The sequence below is a fragment of the Rhipicephalus microplus genome, chromosome X (genome assembly GCF_043290135.1).
Source record: "Rhipicephalus microplus isolate Deutch F79 chromosome X, USDA_Rmic, whole genome shotgun sequence".
NCBI lineage: Eukaryota > Metazoa > Arthropoda > Arachnida > Ixodida > Ixodidae > Rhipicephalus > Rhipicephalus microplus.
Genome location: NC_134710.1, coordinates 350,296 through 371,278, shown reverse-complemented (window position 1 = coordinate 371,278; position 20,983 = coordinate 350,296). Strand labels below are relative to the sequence as shown.

General features: G+C 48.1%; 1 protein-coding gene across 11 annotated transcripts in view; it reads right to left on the bottom strand.

Moving 5' to 3' along the window:
- LOC119175608 (uncharacterized) overlaps positions 1–20,983 on the bottom strand; it is a 497,980-nt gene that overhangs the window by 345,025 nt on the left and 131,972 nt on the right. For all 11 annotated transcript variants that reach the window (XM_075881653.1, XM_075881644.1, XM_075881647.1 and 8 more), the window contains one exon: positions 15,738–15,777. In XM_075881653.1, the coding sequence (XP_075737768.1) occupies positions 15,738–15,777 (40 nt within the window). The remainder of the gene's footprint in view (positions 1–15,737; positions 15,778–20,983) is intronic.

Genomic DNA, 20,983 nt, shown 5'->3' with positions numbered 1-20,983 from the left:
CAACGCTTGCTGGCTTGGAGGCCAGTTGTGACCAAGTGGTGTTGATGGCAGAACTGAAGTCCTTTATCCGTGAGGAAATCGCGCGTCAGTTCTCCCTCCTGCCCTTTTCCCACCAACCTGCTGTTCAACAATCGGCTACTGCCCTTCTCCCTCCCATCCGCCGAGCGATTGAACAGGAAATAGCAAAGGTAATGCCTGCTTACTAACCCCAACAGCCTACGGCTCCTGCGTCCCTGAGTTACGCGCAAGTGGTCGCCAGGCCACCCCAAGTCGTTCAAGCACCCGCCCCTCTGACCTACGCTGAAGCTGCTGCACGACCTCCGTCCATTGCAGCGGGTACGCCCGCTACGTAACCCCTCAGCCTCAGCTTCAGTCCACCATGCAGCCACCGTTCCGTCCATCAGCCCTTGCGACATGGGTGAGACCTACCCCGGTGAACAGATGGCGCACACCCGACAACCGGCCCATCTGCTTTGCCTGCGGTTACGCCGGTCACGTGGCCCGTTATTGCCATCGCGTACAGCCGGCTCCAATTTCTTCACCTGTTGCTGGTCAACTCAGCCGTCCTTATCGCGAAGAACCGCCGTCTATGCCACCTCGATCTCGCCCAGGTCCATCTCGAAGATCACCGTCTCCACGACGCCGTTCCCTGTCTCCCATGCGGCCAAGTGCGGCAGCTCATGAGCGGGAAAACTAGTCGTCGCAGTCCCTGAGGCAAGGACTGCGACGCTATCGCAATGTGAAAGCCCTCAGAGCAGCCCCTCGAATGTCATTGACGTGCTTGTGGACGGTGTTTGTGCATCGGCTCTTATTGACACTGGAGCTGCCGTATCAGTTATGGACGAAAAACTCTGCCGCTTACTTCGAAAAGTGGTGACGCCACTTTCTGGGTTATCCCTCCGTACTGCAAGTTTGCACCGGATTCATCCTACAGCAGGGTGCACAGCTCGAGTTGTCATCCAGGACGTTCTGTATGTCGCCCAGTTCATCGTCATTCAGGCATGCTCTCATGACGTCATCCTGAGATCGGACTTTCTCTCCCGCCATGACGCCGTCATCCATTGTGCCGCCGCCGAAATTGAGCTCTCACCCTTCTCGCATTTGACGCCAGAAGACAGTCCCCCGACACTGAGCAAGATTCCAACGAAAGACGATACAACAGTGCCTCCAAACTCGACGACGGCTGTGTCTGTCTACTGCGCTGGTCTCTCCGACACCATTGGACTTGTTTCGCCATCTGACCGCGCTTGCAGCAGGAAAGGGTTGCTAGTACCTTTCGCGACCGTGCAGGTCAACCAGGGCAACACTGCTATTTTTGTAACCAACCCGTTCCCGTATGCTGTTACCTTGCTTCGAGGGGAATGTCTCGGCAGAGTGGAACCAGTCGACGACGCACAAGTCCTGGACGTACCCGATGACACGCGCGCTCCCAGGTCGTGTACCATCAATGCTGTTTCCCCTTCTGATTCGTCGTCTGCTGATGTATTTGGCCCCTCCATCGCTGACAACTTTACGGCCGCACAGCGTTCTCAACTTCTGGACCTGTTACAAGAATATCGTTCTTCTTTCGATGTCGGGCGAAGTTCTCTCGGTCGCACGTCCGTTGTTACGCATCGCATCGACACTGGTGCCCATCCACCTTTACGGCAACGTCCATATCGCGTGTCGCCTGCTGAACGTCGAGTAATTAATGATCAGGTTGACGATATGCTCCGACGCGACGTTATTCGGCCCTCCGACAGTCCATGGGCGTCTCCTGTTGTTCTTGTTGCGAAGAAAGACGATTCTGTGCAGTTCTGTGTGGACTACAGACGGCTCAATAAGATCACTCGCAAGGATGTTTATCCACTGCAACGCATCGATGACGCGATTGACAGCCTTCATGGAGCCGATTTTTTTTCTTCTCTCGATCTGCGCTCGGGGTACTGACAAGTACCCATGGCTGACGACGCTCGACCAAAGACCGCCTTCGTCACGCCAGACAGCTTGTACGAGTTTAACGTCATGCCGTTTGGTCTATGTAATGCACCTGCGACCTTTGAGCGCATGATGGACACCGTTCTGCGCAACTTGAAATGGTACACGTGCTTGTGTTACCTCGACGATGTCATTGTCTTTGCTCCGGATTTCTCCACGCATCTCCAACGTCTAAAAGAAGTTTTCGCACGTGTGAGCAATGCCGGCTTACAACTAAATCTGAAAAAGTGCCGCTTTGCGGCACGGCAACTCACCATACTGGGGTACGTCGTGTCCAAAGACGGCATTCTTCCTGATCCTGCCAAGCTTCAGGCCGTGGCAGAATTCCCCAAACCTGCATCTGTCAAAGAACTGCGTAGTTTCGTGGGCCTGTGCTCATACTTCCGACGCTTCATACGAAATTTCGCCACGATCATATCACCGCTGACGAAGCTCCTTGGAAGCAACGGGCCCTTCAATTCGTGGTCATCCGAGTGCGACGACGCATTCACGAAGCTCCGCCATTTGTTGACGTCGCCTCCCATTCTACGCCACTACGACCCTACAGCCCCAACGGAGGTGCACACGGACGCCAGCGGAGTAGGCCTCGGCGCTGTCCTGGCGCAGCGAAAACCCGGATTCCCTGAATATGTCGTAGCATATGCAAGCCGTACGCTCACGAGAGCCGAGAAAAACTACACCGTCATGGAGAAAGAGTGCCTGGCAATCGTCTGGGCTCTTACAAAGTTTCGACCTTATTTGTATGGTCGCCCATTCGATGTCGTCACCGACCATCATGCACTATGCTGGCTTTCATCATTGAAGGATCCCTCAGGCCGTCTCGCCCGTTGGGCTCTTCGCTTACAAGACTACGATATCCGCGTGCTGTACCGCAACGGACGCCAGCATGCTGACGCCGACGCCCTCTCGCGCTCCCCTCTGCCTGAAGGTGATGTGCTCTGCTCAGTATCCTCGGCTGCTGTTTCTGCCATTGATGTTGACATCATCGCTACCGAACAGCGAAAGGATAATTGGATCGGTCCGCTCATCGACATGCTCTCTGATCCATCCGCAACGATATCCACGCGTGCATTGCGTCGTCAAGCTCGCCATTTCGCCATTCGTGACGGCCTCCTACACCGACGCAATTACGACACCGACGGCCGGCAGTGGTTACTCATGATACCCCACAGTCTGCGGTCAGAGATATGTGAATCTTTCCATTCTGATCCGCAATGCGCGCACTCTGGGGTATTCAAAAACCTACCATTGCATTCGACAACGCTACTTCTGGCGCGGGATGTACCGCTATGTGCAGCAGTTCGTTCGCTCTTGCCTCACTTGCCAACGCCGTAAACCGTCAGCCCATATGTCGCACGCCAGTCTACAACCGTTACCTTGCCCTGACCGTCCCTTTGGGCGCGTAGGTATCGATTTGTATGGACCACTTCCTCTGACATCCGCTGGTAACCGCTGGGCCATCGTTGCCGTTGACGATTTAACGCGATACGCCGAAACCGCCGCTCTCCCTGCGGCTGCTGCGCGCGATGTTGCGTCCTTCCTGCTGCATGGATTTATACTGCGCCATGGACCACCCCAAGAGCTTCTCAGCGATCGAGGCCGTGTCTTCTTGTCGGAAGTCGTCGAAGCCATTCTGACGGAGTGCCATTCTGTCCACCGCAAAACTACTGCTTACCACCCACAGACGAATGGCCTCACCGAACGCTTTAACCGCACCCTCGGCGACATGCTTTCTATGTACGCCGCTGCCAACCACACTAATTGGGATAATATACTGCCCTTCGTCACCTACGCCTACAACACCGCCCCTCAGAGTACGACTGGTTTTTCACCATTCTACTTGCTGTACGGAAGGCACCCGTCGCACACCATGGACACGATACTCCCGTACACGCCGGATCCATCTGAGTGTACACCTATTTCCGAGACAGCCAGGCTTGCTGAAGAGTGTCGCGAGCTTGCCAAGACTTTTACGACGCAAGAGCAAGAGCGGCAGAAGAGTATCCGTGATCGCTCCACCACTTCTGAGCCCACGTTCCTTCCTGGTGCGCTTGTATGGCTCTCGATTCCGACCTCTGCCGCTGGCCTCTCTTCCAAACTACGTCCCAAATACGAAGGCCCCTACCGTGTCATCGAGCGCACCTCACCCGCCAACTATCTGATCGAACCCGTTGAACAATCTTCGGACATGCGCCGCCGTGGGCGAGACATCGTCAACGTGGAGCGCCTGAAGGCTTATTATGACCCGCTCATAATAACAAGCTGTTAGGTCGCCAGGCGGCTCCCTCTTCGACCCCGGGGTAATTGTAGCGAAGCCTCCGAACTATGAAATGGGTCGAACTCTTGAGTACCTTCTAGTGGGGCTACCCAACAAGGACGCCGCTCGCACTGAGAGCCCGTGCTTGGCTGTGACTGTCGCCATTTTATATTCTCGCTCGTTGCCGGCTAATAAACGCCTTAACAATAAAAATATAATGTGCTGGTTAGTTAAGTCATAATAAATATGGCCATTTTTCTTTATATGTCATATATATTATTCCTATTCAATTCGAAATTATACGACCAAAATCACTATTCGCTTCAACCTAAAATTCACAATTCACACAAGCCTAATAAAAGGCACCTGTTTCACGCTCCAGTTGCGCTAATTTACTTACATACCCCCCCCCCCTCCCGTACGCTGCAAGGGGTCCCCCGTCACTTCCACCAGTCCACAAGGGGTCCCCCACACATCCATGGCTGAGAACCACTGGTGTAGAGTATGTATGTCCTGTTCATAGCCTTGTAAGTATTAGTTCTGTGTGTCGTGATTTGGATAGTGGCGGCCAACAACCAAGTTGTGGCTTAATAACATGCAGTTTTTATTACTTATGCGTCTATCCCACGTGTTTTGCCAATAACCTCTGAGCTCTTGTTTTAGAAAAGGTTTCATGTCAAGTGCAGGGATTGGTACTGATGCATTAGCTGCATCGTTGTAGGCGGATGCAGCGAGCTGGTCTGCCAAAACGTTACCCTGTATCTCACAGTGCCCCGGCACCTAGTAGACTACAACATGCTGTGCATAAGAGTGAATAAAGGGACTCAAGAACTGGGTTGTTGCTCTTTTTAAGTGTTTTTAAGGCTTTCACCACACTCAGAGAATCCGTGTAAATTACCGTTTTTTTTGTAGTTTTATATGTGCAATGTGTTTAACAGCTGCAAGTATTGCATAGGCTTCTCCTGTGAAAATGCTTGCATCAGGATGCAGGACACCAGTATCTGAGAAGGATTGGCCAATGGCTGCATATGAAACATAAGTGTTGGACATTGAGGCATCTGTAAAGAACTCAGGGCCTGCATACTTTTGTTGTAGTTCTAGGAAGTATGTGCAGATATGTACAATGGGTGCGTGCTTTGTGATCTCTAAAAAATACACATCGCAATCTATCGTTTGCCACTTCCATGGTGGCAGACATGCTGCGGGGGCCATCAAACAATGTTCGAGTGACACACCGGTTTCCTCAAAAAGGCCCTTTACACGAAGTGAATAGGGTTGTCTCAAAGATGGCCAATTTTCAAACAGAACAGAACTGGACATGTAATCAATGTGAAGGATGGTCATTGTCTACCTTCACTTTGAGATAATATAGAAAAGACATGTAACATCCCTGTAGGTGGAGTGACCCTTCGTTATGATTCCAAGTTCAGGCTTTCAACAGGGCTGGTGCGACAGGCACCTGTAGACAGACAAATGCTTAGGTGGTGAATAGGGTTAAGCATCTTTAAGGCGGTAGGTGTCGCAGACTGATAGGTTATTGCTCTATAGTTCAGACGAGTGCGTACGAGGCTTTTATATAAGCTCATGAGACTTCTTGTCACTCCCCTACATAGTATGTGGCGACACTTTTAAAACATTCATGGCTCTGATACACTTATTTTTTAGATACTTGGATGTGTGGTACGAAGGTTAGCTCGGTGTCCAGGATTAGGCCTAAAAATTTGTATTTGGCATTAACAGACAGACGCTGACCATGCAATTGAGTGTCAGGGTCAGTATGAGTGCTGCTCTTTCTGGAGAACAAGACGCACATGCTTTTTTTGGGGGTTCAATTGGAATCCATTTTCCTCTGCCCAATTCGAGACCTTGTTCAAGCCAAGCTTAACTTGCCGCACACATATTGCCAGGTCACAAATTAAGACATAAATTCAAGCTGAACGTCATCGACATATGTGCAGTAAAACATATTTTGTGGGATGCAAAGATTGCAAAAATTCATTTTGATAATAAAAAGAGTACAACTAAGTAGACTGCCTTGCGGTACTCCTGTTTCATGGACAAATGTTCAGAAAAGAACGCTACCCACTCTGACACGGAATGCTCGATTGGACAAGTACCTTTCGATAATAGTAAACATTCTGCCATGCACACCAAAATGGGTCAGGTCTCTTAATATTCCAAATCACCTCGTTGTATTGTAGGCCTTCTCGATATCGAGGAACACGGAAAGAATGTATTGTTTGTGGATGAAGGCGTCCACAAACAATACAAGTATTTTAAGGACCGTAGCGTTTATCACACTGCGCTGACTGTGCGACACTTGCACGGAACAGGGAGTGTTTCCAACACTTTGCTAAGACGAAACAGTAGTGGCACCTACTCGTCACCTTGCGTTCTACACCTTATCACCTCTGAGATGGGCACGCACACCCGTCTCAAAGCCACGCGCTTTGTTTTCTAAAAAACTGCCAGATGACGTTCATGTCTCACATGTGACGTGATTTGATGCGCTCGTTCGCCTCCGCTGCACACTCAAGACACTAACGCAGTGCCTCCAGAATACCACTCACTGATTTTTCTTGCGCAGAACATCAAATAAATGTCTTGTTTACACTCTCCACACGCAAGACTATCGTCTTTCGACGACATTTCCAGAAACATGCAAATGCGGGGCCAATTTTTTTCTTAAAGCTTTCAAGATTCTCGGCTGTCGGCGAGTCCCGAAGCAACCTCCGCTTTTTGTTTTGTTGTTTGCGTGCACTGCGACACTTAATGTTCCACAATGGGACATGCCGCTTGCTAGGCAGTCCAGATATTTGCCGGATGCATTTCATCACAGCGTCGGTCAAAAAAGCTGAAAAGTATTGCACAGCTGCATCTATGCTTAAACTAGATAGATCTGTCCAACTCAAAAGAGTAATCTTCCAGAACTGTTCCCAATCAGCTCTGTGAGTGATCCATTTGGGGAGCTGCGGGCAATTTTTCTTTGATATTGGTGTGCTTAGCGTTACCGGAAAGGGGTCACTTCCGTGAGGATTATTGATGACTTTTCATGTCGGTAAAGGAAAGACGGATGGAGAGACAATGATGAGGTTTATTTACAAGTAGATATTGTTGGCAAGACAGTAATATGTGGGCTCTTTCTGATTTAGAAGACATGTGCCAAAAGTAAAAAGAAACTGTTCAATCAGGCGACCTCGAGCATGGCAGCGAGAGTCACCCAATAAGTTGCTATGTGCATTGAAATCTCCAAGGAGAACATAAGGTTCTGAAAGTTTATCTATTACAGACTGGAATTCACGCTTTCCAAGATGATGGTTTGGAGGTATGTAGACCGAGCGGATGGTGACAAGTTTGTTCAGAAGAACTACTCAAATAGCCACTGCTTCAAGAGATGTCTCGAGTGGTAGATAAGTACATGCAATCCCTTGATTGACTATAATGGCAACACCACCGGATGACGTGATGGCATCATCCCTGTCCTTTCCAAAAATAATATGCTGGCATAGAAAATTGGCGTTCTTGGTTTTTAGGCATGTTTCTTCTACACACAGCACTTTCAGTGAATGTTCATGTAAAAGTTCTTGAACATCATCCGAGGTTTCTGAGGAGTCCTCCGACGTTCTACAGTAAAATTTGTGTCTCTATTTTTAATGTAGTTAAGTGCTGTGTGTACAAAATTAGTTACAGGGCCTTTGGCGGCCCTGTAATGCGGGGTTTCTCTTTCTTCTTTCGCTCCTAAGAGCTGTGCCTTTCCTTTGTTGTCTGAGGTGCTGGAGGAGTATGGCTCGTATCTATCACCTCTTCAGAAGAGGCGAATGGTGCCCGCTTGACAGGCACGTTCATGGCAGTTTCGGACCTGACTGCACAAGGTGCAACAAACTCTGAAGTCCGCTAGCCCTTTTGAGCAGGAGGCGGAGCAGTACAGGCTGCTCCAGCCAGAGGCGCTGCTGGCACAACCGCGGTCACACTTGGGGTGAATCTCGCAAGTACTGAAAAACATGGCATGGAGCCCTGGCGTGCCACGTCGGCAAAGGAAGGATCAGAATGATTTTGTGCAGAAAACCGTTGTTGTGCCTCTTGGAATGATAAGTTGAATATGACCTTAAGTTCTAATATTTGTTTTTTTCTTTTCTATGCAGGGCATGATCGGGAGCAGGCTGCATGATCTCCTTCACAGTTAGCGCAAAGGGTCTCTGAAAAGCAGGCATCAGATGCCTGTTCACAAGATGCGCACTTCGCGAACCTAGCGCATCCTCTGCTTGTTTTGGATCCGTGTCCAAAGCACTGACACTTGACACAACGGTGAGGATCTGGTACATAAGGTCTGCTATGAGGCTTAGTGTAACCGGTTTCAATGGAGTCGGGGAAGTTGCTTGTAATTATGATGTGCTTTGTTGGGATCTGTTTATTATCTCGACTTGTTATTTTTTATATTTTTACTACATTCCGTTTTTGCCATCCTTTAAGCGATTCACTTCCAGATAGCTCGAGGAGGTCATCATTAGATGTGACATCACGCACTGTGGCCTATGTGGGCCCATTGATGTTACCAAAAGCTACGAGTTTCGAGAGCTTGTCGTACTGGGTCTTGTCACGAACTTCTAGAAGGAGATCGCCACTTGTCATCTTTGTTACTTTATAGCCAGGGCCAATTTAATCTGTGAGCCTTTTCGAGACAATGAATAGTGAAATGGATCGGACTGTTTTCATTCTGACTGAATTACGTGGTACTTGGGGAAGGTCTGTTTTGGTTGCGCAAAAACGAAGCTGTCATCGGTGTGCCACCTTTTCAGTTGGCGATCAGAGTGCGAGAAAAAAGTTTTCCATAAGAATCATTTTGAATTTGGCGGCGATGGTGGCCACCTGCCACCGAGCCAAACAAGGGGATGCAATAAGGCTGAATAGTAAACACTTGGAAATGCCAGCCATGCATCGCTGCTGTAACCAAATATATAACTATACTCGGCAACAACTTTTCTTGGCACTGAAGGGAAAGCTACGGAGGCGGAGCTTCTGCACATGTAGTCCGTTTTCGCGCGTGTCTTGTAACACTGAAAAGTGACGAGGGTGCACCATCAGTGTTTCATGCAGACGCAGACACCGCTTAGCATTTGAGAAGCACGTGCGTTAAAAAATGTAAAGTCACAACAGATAAATCCAACAAAATACGAATATCTAACAGGTGTGAGTGTGAACTGCGTCCTGTCTCGAACAGCTCCACGTAGGAAATAAAGGAGGAACATTTATATTTCACGTTGAAAATATGGGCACTACTTTGTAACTACCTTCACTGGTGGTAGGATGCACGTGATTTGGCTGCGTATCTTTCCCTTCAGTGCCAAGAAAAGTTGTCACCACGTATACCCAAAGTTGGGCAACTACACAGGGTTACCCTCGTCACCAAGAAATTGGGAAATAAACGGAAGAAAGAAGATGACAGGACAGATAATAAGTGAAAGATAAAGACAAAGATGTAGGGAGAGAGAGATAGGAAAAGGCGATTACCGATTTTTCCTGGGTGGTGTTATGCCTGCGAGTCCGCAGCAAACGTCCGTGCCTCGGAAAAAGGAAATCTATGTCAAGGCCAGCCCGCGAGCCCGCCTGACACGAACAACTCAACGGCGTCAACACGCGGCGGCGCCTTTCTGGCGCGCACGTGCAGTGAGTCACCTCAGCCCGAGAGCCCGTCGAGTAAACAACCGGCGTCTTCCTGTCTGGCGGGTCTGACGCAATGCGCGGCGACGTCACTCGTCCTTGGGTGCAGCCACCTGCAGCGCAGCCTCTCCAGATTCGATGAGAAAGAAGGACGCGGCCCAGCGGCAACCCCATTGGAGGATTCTGACCTCCCGAACAGCGGCGCTTCTGGTTGTACATTTGGGTTGGACCCGGTGCATATAAAAGAAGCCCTGCGGTGCGTCGAGAGCAGACCCCTTTGACAGTAGACCCTTTTGAGAGTACAGCTATGTGTTAGAGAAAAGAGCTCGGCTCTTCGCGTTTCTGTCGGCCCCAGTGCCAAATTTGTAACGCCTCTGTATATATGCTGTACATAAACCTTGTTTAACTCCCCGTAGTCTCGTCCGCTCGTCTATCAGCTCTGCGCAGAAGCAGTCGCGAGCTGAGAAACCTACGCTACCAAACGGCTGGTGACCTTCCCGGTGGAATTCGAAGCAGTGGCGCCTTCGGGACCGTGTTGGAGTCGCCGTTTTCCGTAACAAGGCTGAGGCGCTTTGTAAAGAAGCTGAGAACGACGCGTGCTGCAGAGTGAAAGAAGAGGCTGAAGCGCGTCGTAAAGAACTTGACAATGACTTGTTGGTCTCCCTTAATCGCAACATTTGGTAGTGGCATTACCCCTCGTTTGTTGGAGAACAGTGCCCCGCCACGGTGGTCTAGTGGCTAAGGTACTCGGCTGCTGACCCGCAGGTCGCGGGATCAAATCCCGGCTGTGGCGGCTGCATTTCCGATGGAGGCGGAAATGTTGTAGGCCCGTGTACTCAGATTTGGGTGCACGTTAAAGAACCCCAGGTGGTCGAAATTTCCGGAGCCCTCCACTACGGTGTCTCTCATAATCATATAGTCGTTTTGGGACGTTAAACCCCACAAATCAATCAATTGTTGGAGAAAAGTACGCAAGTACTTTTCTTGGTGTTTATTTTAAAACCATTCTCATCCGCCCATTTACACAATTTATTCATTCCAAGCTGCACTTGTCGTTCGCAGATAGACATATGGCATGATTTGAAACTCATCTACACATCATCAACATACACGGAATAAAACATCGCGCTTGGAATGACTGACTGCAGGGAGTTCATTTTTACAAGAAAGAGTGTGCAACTAAGCACGCACCCTTGCAGAACACCAGTCTCTTGGGTAAATGATCTAGAGAGAGCATTTCCCACTTTTACACGAAAGGTTCGGTTAGACAGAAAACATTTCATTGTGTTTAGCATGTTCCCATGGATGCCCATGACCGCAAGATCGCGCAGAATCCCGAATCGCCATGTGGTATCGTATGCCTTCTCTAAGTCTAGGAATACTGAAAGTACAAACTGCCTATGAATAAATGCATCTCTGATGTATGTCTTTATGCGAATAAGGTAGTCTATTGTCGACCTCCCCTCTCTGAAACCACACTGAAGGGGGTCTAGTATACTGTTACTTTCTAGAAAGTGGATTAAGCGCCGGTTTATCATTTTCTCATATAGTTTGCATAGGCAGCTTGTTAACGCTATTGGCCTGTAGCTGGTGGCCAAGAGTGGGTCTTCGCCTTGTTTAAGCACCGGGATGACTATCGCTTATTTCCATGACAATAGAATATACCCAGCTTCCCACATGGTATTGAAGAGGGTTAGGAGTGTTTTTAGTGCTTTGGGGTGAAGGTACTTTATTATTTCGTACAGTATACAATCGCCACCTGGCGCCGAGTTGTTGCAGTACGAAAGAGATGCCTTAAGTTCAGCAAATAAAAATGGGCAGTTGTAATTGATTTGTGGGGTTTAACGTCCCAAAACCACCATATGATTATGAGAGACGCCGTAGTGGAGGGCTCCGGAAATTTCGACCACCTGGGGTTCTTTAACGTGCACCCAAATCTGAGCACACGAGCCTACAACATTTCCGCCTCCATCGGAAAATGGGCAGTTGTAAGTCTCCCTGGACGGACATTTACATTTAAGGGGTTGCCGCTCTTCGCGTTCTTTGAATCTTAAGAACGTTTCTGTATAGTGTGATATACTTGAGACATATTCAAAGTGTTCACCTAGGCAGTCTCCCTGCTCCTCCAGACTCTCCCCTCGGCTACTTACCAAGGATAGGGGGTGACTCCCGACCCATTAACTTGTTTACCCTATTCCAAACCTTCGTTTCGTCGGTGTAAGAATTTATACCGGAGATGTACCTATTCCAACTTTCTTTCTTTGCAAGATGACGCATTCTTCTGGCTTTGGACTTAACCTGTTTGAAATTGACGAGGTTTTCAGCCGTTGGGTAATTTCGGAGTAGTCTCCAAGCTTTATTTTGTCTATTGCGCGCTTTTCGACAATCGCCATTCCACCATGGGATGCGACGCTTATTAGTCATTTTGTTAGTTTGCTTAATACATTTCACTGCAGCGTCAATAGTAAAACCTGTTAGGTATGCTACAGCATCGTCTATATTAAAATCAGCAATGTCATCTTCGTCTAAAATGTAATTTCTCGGAACAGTTCCCAGTTGGCTGACTTGGTGTTCCAACGAGGAAAGTTAGGCGAGCATGTATCTTCTTTTGTTAACTTCAACCTAATCGGGAAGTGGTCACTCCCAAAGGGGTTCTTGAGAACGAACCACTCCAGATATGAAATTAATGTACTCGAGACAATACTCAGGTCTATAGAAGAGTATGTGTTGTGTGTAGTGCTATAATATGTTGGTTCTTTTTTGTTTAGTAGACATGCACCTGACGAAAACAGAAAGTGTTCTATTAGGCGTCCTCGCGCATCTAAACGGAAGTTGCCCCATAGGGGATTATGTGCATTTAGATCACCAACGACTATATATGGCGGAGGAAGTTCATCAATTAAGCTTTGAAATTGTGTCTTCGAAAGTTCACAGCACGGGGGGATGTAAATAGAGGTAATTGTTAGTAGCTTCCCGAACAGCACTGCTCGGACAGCAACTGCCTCACGAAGCAGCAGCGTCGTTACGGTCTTTGCGGAAGATGGCATATTGCTTTAGAAAGTTTGTGTGGACTTGAGATGTGTTTCCTGAACACACAGCACCTTTGGAGTATGTTTATTAAGAAGTTCTCTAATATCATCGAGGTTATGAAGAAGTCCTCTCACATTCCACTGTAATATCTGTGTGTCCATTTTAGATGTGTTTTGTGCTGTGTGCTCAAGGATGAAAAGTTAGCTCACGGACCCTTCCCAGGAGCCGTGACACGAGATTTTCCTTTTTTGGATCGGTCGACGGAGTCGCGCCGATCCTTAGGCGCTGGCAGCGCCCTCACGCTCGGTGTTGTGTCAATCGCCTCTTGCGAGGCGCTGGACACGCGCTCTTGCGAGTGCTGCGTTTGTTTTGAGGGCCTCGCCTCAAAAGACGAGACCTTCGGGGCCCCCAGCCCGAAGGTTGGTGGGTCTTTCTTGGATGGCGGAGCAGCACTGGCTGCAACCGCGCAGGGGGCGGATGGCGTCACCGCTAACTCACTACGCGGGTGCCAGACAGCCACCGGGGGCCGTCGTGGGGCTGCCCCCTGAGGCGCCACTTCGGCAAAGCTAGTTTCTGGTAGGTAGGACACCTGCCTTCGTGCCTCCCTAAATGAAATGTTTTGTTTTACTTTAATTGTGACAATTTCCTTTCCTTTTTTCCAGCATGGGCATGACCGTGAGTATGCGGCATGCTCCTTTATACAGTTCGCACAGTGAAGAGAGCTTTCACAGGCATCAGATGTGTGTTCTTCAGCACTGCATTTAGCGCAAGTTAGGCGGCCTCGGCAGTTCTGTGAACTGTGGCCGAACCGCTGACATTTGAAACATCGGAGAGGGTTTGGTATATATGGCCTCACTCGAAGCTTGATGTACCCAGCCTCAACGGAGTCAGGCAGTACACTTGAATTGAAAGTAAGTATCACGTGCTTAGCCTGAACTTCTTTGCGATCACGCCTCATCCTAATTTGTTTCACATTGATGACATTCTGTTCGCTAAAACACTCCAAAAGTTCAGCCTCCGTCAGCCCTAACAGGTCATCATCTGAAACAACGCCACAGGTGGTGTTCATGGTTCGGTGTGGAGTTACTATTAATTTGGTATCTCCGAATTTCATTAGATTAGGCAGTCTCTCATATTGTTTCTGGTCGCGGAGCTCCAACAGGAGGTCACCACTTGCCATTCTCGATGCTTTATATCCTGGGTCAAAGATTTCCGTCAAAGACTTTGAAACTAGAAAAGGTCAAAGTGTTCGCACTGATTTGCCGGGTGTGTCAGCGTGGATAACGTGGAATTGGAGAAAAAATACTTTCTGGTGACCAAAAAACTGGAAGACTTCATCGGTGCGCCCTCTTTTCTGAGGGTAATCGGGGAGTGGGGGGAAGGAACTAGCCATATGTAAATGTTTACTTTCGGCAGCGGCGCCAGCCACCCACCATGGAGCCCTACAAGGGGACGCTGCAGGTTCTGTAAGTACAGGCCCTGCAGACGCCAGCTGTACGCCACCACTATAACCGAATATGGTGTATCCAAGGTAGGATAGCCACACAGGGTTAACCTTTGCCGCCAGGAAACACGGAAGTCAATGGAAGTGAGTAGAGGACAGGAAAGATTTAAAGTAAGAGAAAAGACAAAGATGTGAGGTGGAGACAGGAAAAGGCGACTGCCGATTCCCCCCGGGCGGGTCAATCCGTGGGCGCCGTCTACGTGAAGCCGGGGCCAAAGGGGTGTGTTGCCGCCCCTGGGGGACCTTAAAGGTCCAATCACCCAGCATCGGCTCAACCCCCAGGATCCCCTTTTCCCCGGACACGGCAAAGCCACGCACGGCTAGGCGTGGGAGGGGGTCCAAACCCCCCCGTTAGCTCGGGTCCGTGGTGTCGCTACACACCAAATGCCTGCTTGCGCAGATGCCCCTGCGGGGAAGCAACAAAGAGATAAGAATGTGGGAACTTCTATGGTCATGTTTTAACTGAGCATAGGCGTGAACTCAGGCAAGGACACTAGAACAGGAAACTGGACAGACCAAGAGTGCCGTACAATTTCTTGTTCTAGTGTCCTCGTCTGAATGCGCACCCTTATTCAGTTAAAAGATGAACCAATACCAACAAGCCCAATTATCCGTGCTACTGCAATACATTTCTATGGTCCATAGCCAATGTTCTGCCAATGTTCCTACAGGCATTTTCTTCGTGATGGCTTGTTTGTGGAGGCGTAACAGCCGACCGACCTCGCAGATTGTGACTAAGCGATTTGCTGCTCTTCCAGGGAAAGATCGCAGTAGGGACTCATCCGCATATTTGCTCCGTGAAGGAACCCACTCCCCCTCTCTTCAGTGAAACTGACCGGAGGAACATTGAGTCAGCAAGTTCAATCACTATTAAGTGACCATGTCTTATTGGCTGATGCCATGTCGGGTGGTGATGTGTGTGTGATTGGTGTTTCACAAAAAGAGGAGGAGCCAGACAGGGCTTAAAATAACGCTGCAACGTGGAGGAAGTTGTTCTGAAACATGGTTTAACGGTTCATCCACCACGCTCGTGGTTTGTGAAAGTCTAACTTCTTATGCTGTAATTATTTGTTCAATGTGCCAGCAAATCAGTTTGTTTTTCGTTTCCACAACTTGTTAGCATCGTTTCCTCTACCCAGAATCGCTCCTTGCTACCACAGTAGTCCGAGTCTGACGTAACCCTAACGTCTCGGCAATCCACGTCAGCGGGGACGCGTCAGGTAGACCCCGACTCGCAACATGGCCTAAAACTCTAAAGCTGCTTTCAATATAAAGCCTCTATAAACATTAGGGATGAAAACTTTTACGTACTTGGAGGCACTGAAGTGGACTCATCTTTGAAAAGGTCCCCCTGAAAAAAAAATCTGCATCACCACAAATTCCACAATTCTTAGCAGAGAGGGCACAAGCAAAGACAACCATTTACAGCAAGTGAGAATGGGCAAATGTCTTGACACAGTGTTGATATCATCTCGCATTTGTATTATCGGACAAAAAAAATCGGTAACTAGACTGTCTCAGTTATAGAACAAGAATTTCATAGCCATACTGCTAAACTTTACCAATTCAAACATTAACCTGATTCATCAATATTTTTAACATCATAACAGAAACTATGCCTGTTGAATACCTAAATGGCCTGCTTAGAAATAGTGTGAGGCAAGTTTCACCAAAATATGACCATTAGTTTATGAGAAAAAGTAGGACGTATGTGTACAATCAACCCATGAAGTGTACAAAAGTGGGACAAGGCCTCCTGTCCCATTGTCTCACGTGGGCATGAAACTGTAATCCTTTTGCCAAATTCCTAGCACAAAAAGGCCCGATGCAAGTAGTACAAAGGGACACTTCAAAAACTGTGCGAAGAAAAGTTTGTGTGGTACCTCATTTCCAAATGTGGTACACAGTGTACGCCTCTGCCTGTTGCGTTCAGCTCAGTGGCTCTGTCTGAGGTATTCTCATACATCAACAGTTTTAGCTTCTTTGTGCTTGTTTGGTTGGTGTAGATAAGAACGAACATCTCAGTTGTGCCTGAATTTCTGCCCATGTACAATGCTGTGGTGATGGATGATGATGATGATGATGATGATGTTTGATGTTTTATGGCGCAAAAGCCATTTCACGGCCAAAGAGCGCCAGTTCATCTTACTAAAAATATAGACAATGATTGTGATAAGCGGCTGTAAAAGGGCCATAAAATTCCTCGCTGTAAGGCGGGTAAAAACATACAAGTAATTAAATCATGACCATGCCGTGAAAGGTGTGTGTGGTGTGAATAGATGACAAAAGTTGGTGATAATAAAAGACGATGGTGGATATGTATGGAATTAGCACAAGTGCCTCACTCGTTCATACCCTTGCGTCCAAGGGCCGTGAGGCATGTGCTTTCTTGTGTAGCCACCGCAGCAAAAACCTCTCTGGAGAGGTCATGCTACGGTATGCCCGGGTATATGACATGAAAGCTATGAATTCCTTTTAAAAACGCTAACAATAATTTATGACTAAAAAGCGGTTCCCTACCGACAAACATTGCAGGGTGTAAAGGTATATGTTGTCGGTAGGGTAATGGAAAGTGTTGTTTTCTTACAGTGTCCAATTGTTTGCACTCAATTAAAATGTGAAGGACTGTCAATACTTCACCACATCTGTCACACAATGGTGGATCGCCACCGGACAAAAGGTGTGTGTGTGTCGTGTATGTGTGTCCTATCCCGAGTCTCGTTAGTATTACCTTTGTATGACGCGATTTCGATACGGGCAGCCAATGACCAAGGTGTGGCTTAATAACGTGTAGTTTGTTTTGTGTGTGTGTATCCCACTTGCTCTGCCAGTATACTCTGAGGTTTCGTTTGAGAGACGGCTTAAGATCAAGGGCCGGGATTGATATGGGTGTAGGGGCAGTGCTTTTGTTGACAGATGCAGCGAGCTGATCCGCCCTCACGTTGCCTTGAATCTCACGGTGCGCTGGCACCCAGCACACTAGAACATGTTGTTTGAGTGTGTACAGTGTGCATAAAATGGAGTAAAGTGAGACAAGGACTGGGTTTTTGTGTTTTTTAAGAGAGTGCAGAGCCGTTACTACACTGAGGGAGTCTGTATAAATTACTGCTTTTTGTATTTGTAATTGCTTGATGTGTTTAGCCGCCACAAGTATCGCATAGGCTTCCGCTGTGAAGATACTTGTGCCTGGATGTAGAGGGCCAGCATTTGAAAAGGATGGGCCGACAGCAGCGTAGGACACAGAGGAGTTAGACTTGGAGGCATCTGTAAAGAACTCAGGACGTGTGTATTTGTGTTGAAGTTCCAGGAAGTATGTTCGGATATGGGCAATAGGCGCATGTTTTGTAACTTCTAGAAAAGACACATCGCAGTCTATAGTCTGCCATTGCCACTGTGGCGGGTATGCTACAGGAGCCATTAAACTGTGTTCGAGTGACACTCCAGTGTCCTCAGCTAGACCCTTCAGGCGAACTGAGAAGGGCTGCCTCATCGAAGGCCTGTTTTGAAAAAGAATGGAGCTCGACAAGTCATTAATAGTAAAGTATGAGGGATGCCTCTTGTCTGCTTTCACCTGAAGGAAATATACAAAGGACATGTAGGTTCTTTGCAGATGAAGCGACCACTCATTTGACTCAACGTAAAGGCTTTCTACGGGGCTGGTGCGAAAAGCACCCGTAGAAAGGCGGATGCCCAAATGGTACACGGGATCCAGCATCTTCAAAGCACTTTGAGTCGCAGACTGATAAACAATGGCCCCATAATCTAAGCGGGTGCGAATAAGGCTTCTATATAGGTTCATAAGACATTGCCTGTCACTACCCCACCTAGTACGTGACAACACTTTTAAAATATTCATGGCTTTTAAACATTTTGTTTTTAGATACTTGATGTGCGGTACGAAGGTCAACTTGTTGTCCAAGATTAATCCTAAGAATTTATGCTCCGTATTAACAGACAGACGTTGACCGTTCAGTTCAATGTCGGGTTCTGAGTGCATGCCTCTCTTTCTGGAGAACAGGACACACGTGCTTTTTTGTGGGTTCAGTCGGAATCCGTTTTCCTCTGCCCATTTGGAGAGCTTGTTTAAACCTAACTGAACCTGCCGCTCACACATTGCCAGATTGCAAGACCTAAAGCCAAGCTGGACGTCATCGACATATGTACAATAAAACATATTGCGAGGGATGGTCAAGCGCAAGGAATTCACTTTTATGAGAAAAAGTGTGCAGCTAAATACACCACCTTGTGGCACGCCTGTTTCCTGGACAAACGTTTGGGAAAGAACCGTGCCAACTCGGACACGGAATGTCCGGTTTGACAGGTAACTTTTGATTATGTGAAACATTCTTCCGCGCACGCCAAGGTGGGATAGGTCTCTTAGAATTCCAAAACGCCATGTTGTATCATAAGCCTTTTTGATATCGAGGAACACAGAGAAAATATTGTTTATGGACGAAGGCGTCTCTGATCAGTGCCTCGATACAAACAAGGTGGTCTGTCGTGGATCTACTCTCTCGAAACCCGCACTGAAATGGGTCGAGCAAATTGTTTGTTTCAAGAAAGTGTACAAGTCGGCAGTTTATCATTTTTTCGAAGACTTTGCACAAGCAGCTTGTAAGTGCAATAGGCCTGTAACTCGAAGCTAAAGAAGGGTCCTTGCCCTCTTTCAAAATGGGAATAACAATAGCCTCTTTCCAGGAGGTAGGAATAGTGCCAGAAGACCAAATATCATTGTACAAACAAAGTAGGGTTTTTCGGGTTTCGTTTGGTAGGTTTTTTAACATTTCATACATCATACGGTCAGAACCTGGGGCAGAAGTACTGCAGGAGTTTAGAGATGTTTGGAGCTCAGCTAGACTGAAAGCTTGGTTATATGCCTCGTATCTAGTGGATTTGTGTTCAAGTTTTTGCTTTTCTATTCTTGTTCTGTATTTTCGGAAAGTGTCAGTATAGTGGGATGAGCTGGACACTTGTTCGAAGTGTGCACCGAGGAAGTTTGCCTGATCTTCCAGGGTATGACCCTGAGTGTTTACGAGTGGAAGTGTGTGTACTTGTTTTCCTGCTATCCTACCGACCATGTTCCAGACTTTAGCCTCCTGTGTGTATGAATTGATCCCTGACAAAAACTTCTGCCAGCTTTCTCTTCTGGCCTGCCGACGCGTTCTCCTGCCTTGAGACTTTATTTTCTTGAAGGCGTCAAGATTTTTCGGCTGTCGGTGAGTTCTGAAGCAGCCTCCAAGCTCTGTTTAGCTGTTTGCGCGCGTTTCGGTATTCAGAGTTCCACCATGGCACATGCCGTTTTCCAGAGTGTCCATTTGTTTGTGGGATGCATTTCGTTGCAGCATCAATCAAAAACGCTGGTGAAGTAGTTGACAGCAACATCACTGTTCAAAGTACATATGTCATTCCAACCAAGACGAGCGACGGTATAAAACTGTTCGCAGTCGGCTCTATTTATGAGCCACTTGGGAACACGTGGTGGGCACTCGGTTACTGTAGTTGTGCTCAAAACTACGGGGAAGTGGTCACTTCCGTACAGATTACTGACGACATTCCACTGGAGTAGAGCCACAAGAGATGGAGATGCTATGCTTAGGTCTATGGAGGAGTAGGTGTTATTAGCGAGATTATAATAGGTTGGTTCTTTTCGATTCAGGAGACGCGCTCGACGAGAGAAGGAACTGTTCGATCAGTCGACCTCGCGCGTCATACCGAGAATCACCCCATAGCCTGCTATGCACATTAAAGTCTCCAAGGAGAACATAAGGCTCCGGAAGTTCATCAATTAGCGAGTGTAAATCACGTTTTTGTAGCTGATAGCTAGGAGGAACGTAAATAGTGCAGATTGTGATCAGTTTATCAAAAAGAACTGCTCGAACAGCCACTGCCTCAAGGGATGTTTGGAGTTGTAAGTGTGTGCATGCCATTCCTTGATTCACTATGATGGCAACACCTCCGGATGATGTCATGGCATCAACACGGTCCTTTCGGAAAATAACGTATTTACGAAGAAAATCTGTGTGTTTTGAATTAAGGTGTGTTTCTTGTACACACAGCACTTTTGGTGAGTGTTCGTGTAAGAGTTCTTGGATGTCGTCAAGGTTTCTGAAAAGGCCCCTGACGTTCCATTGTATAATTTGGGTGTTCATGATGAATGTAAAATAGTGCTGTGTGTACGAAAAGCGAGTGGCTGTTTAGACGGGGAGTTTGAGTTCACTTAACAGGGCCGTCACCAGGCCCTGTTATTTGCTTTTTTGTTCTCTTGGCGCGCTCCAAGGAGCCACGCCGCTCTTTCGGCACCAAGGGTACCGACGTATCCATTGCCTCCTCGGACGCACTAGATGCCCGCACGTGCGGGCTGTTAGTTCAAATTTCGGGCCTCACCTGGTGAAGTGAGGCCTTGAGACCCGAGGACTCTGGAGTCTCCGGTCTCTGTTCGGGAGTAGGCGGTGTAGCCTGGGCTACAGTCGCCTTGGGGGCAGGTGCCACAGCCGACGGCTCGCTCTGCGCGGGTCGAAGGGGTGGCGAGGGCTGGTGCGGCGGTGCCCCTTGACGCG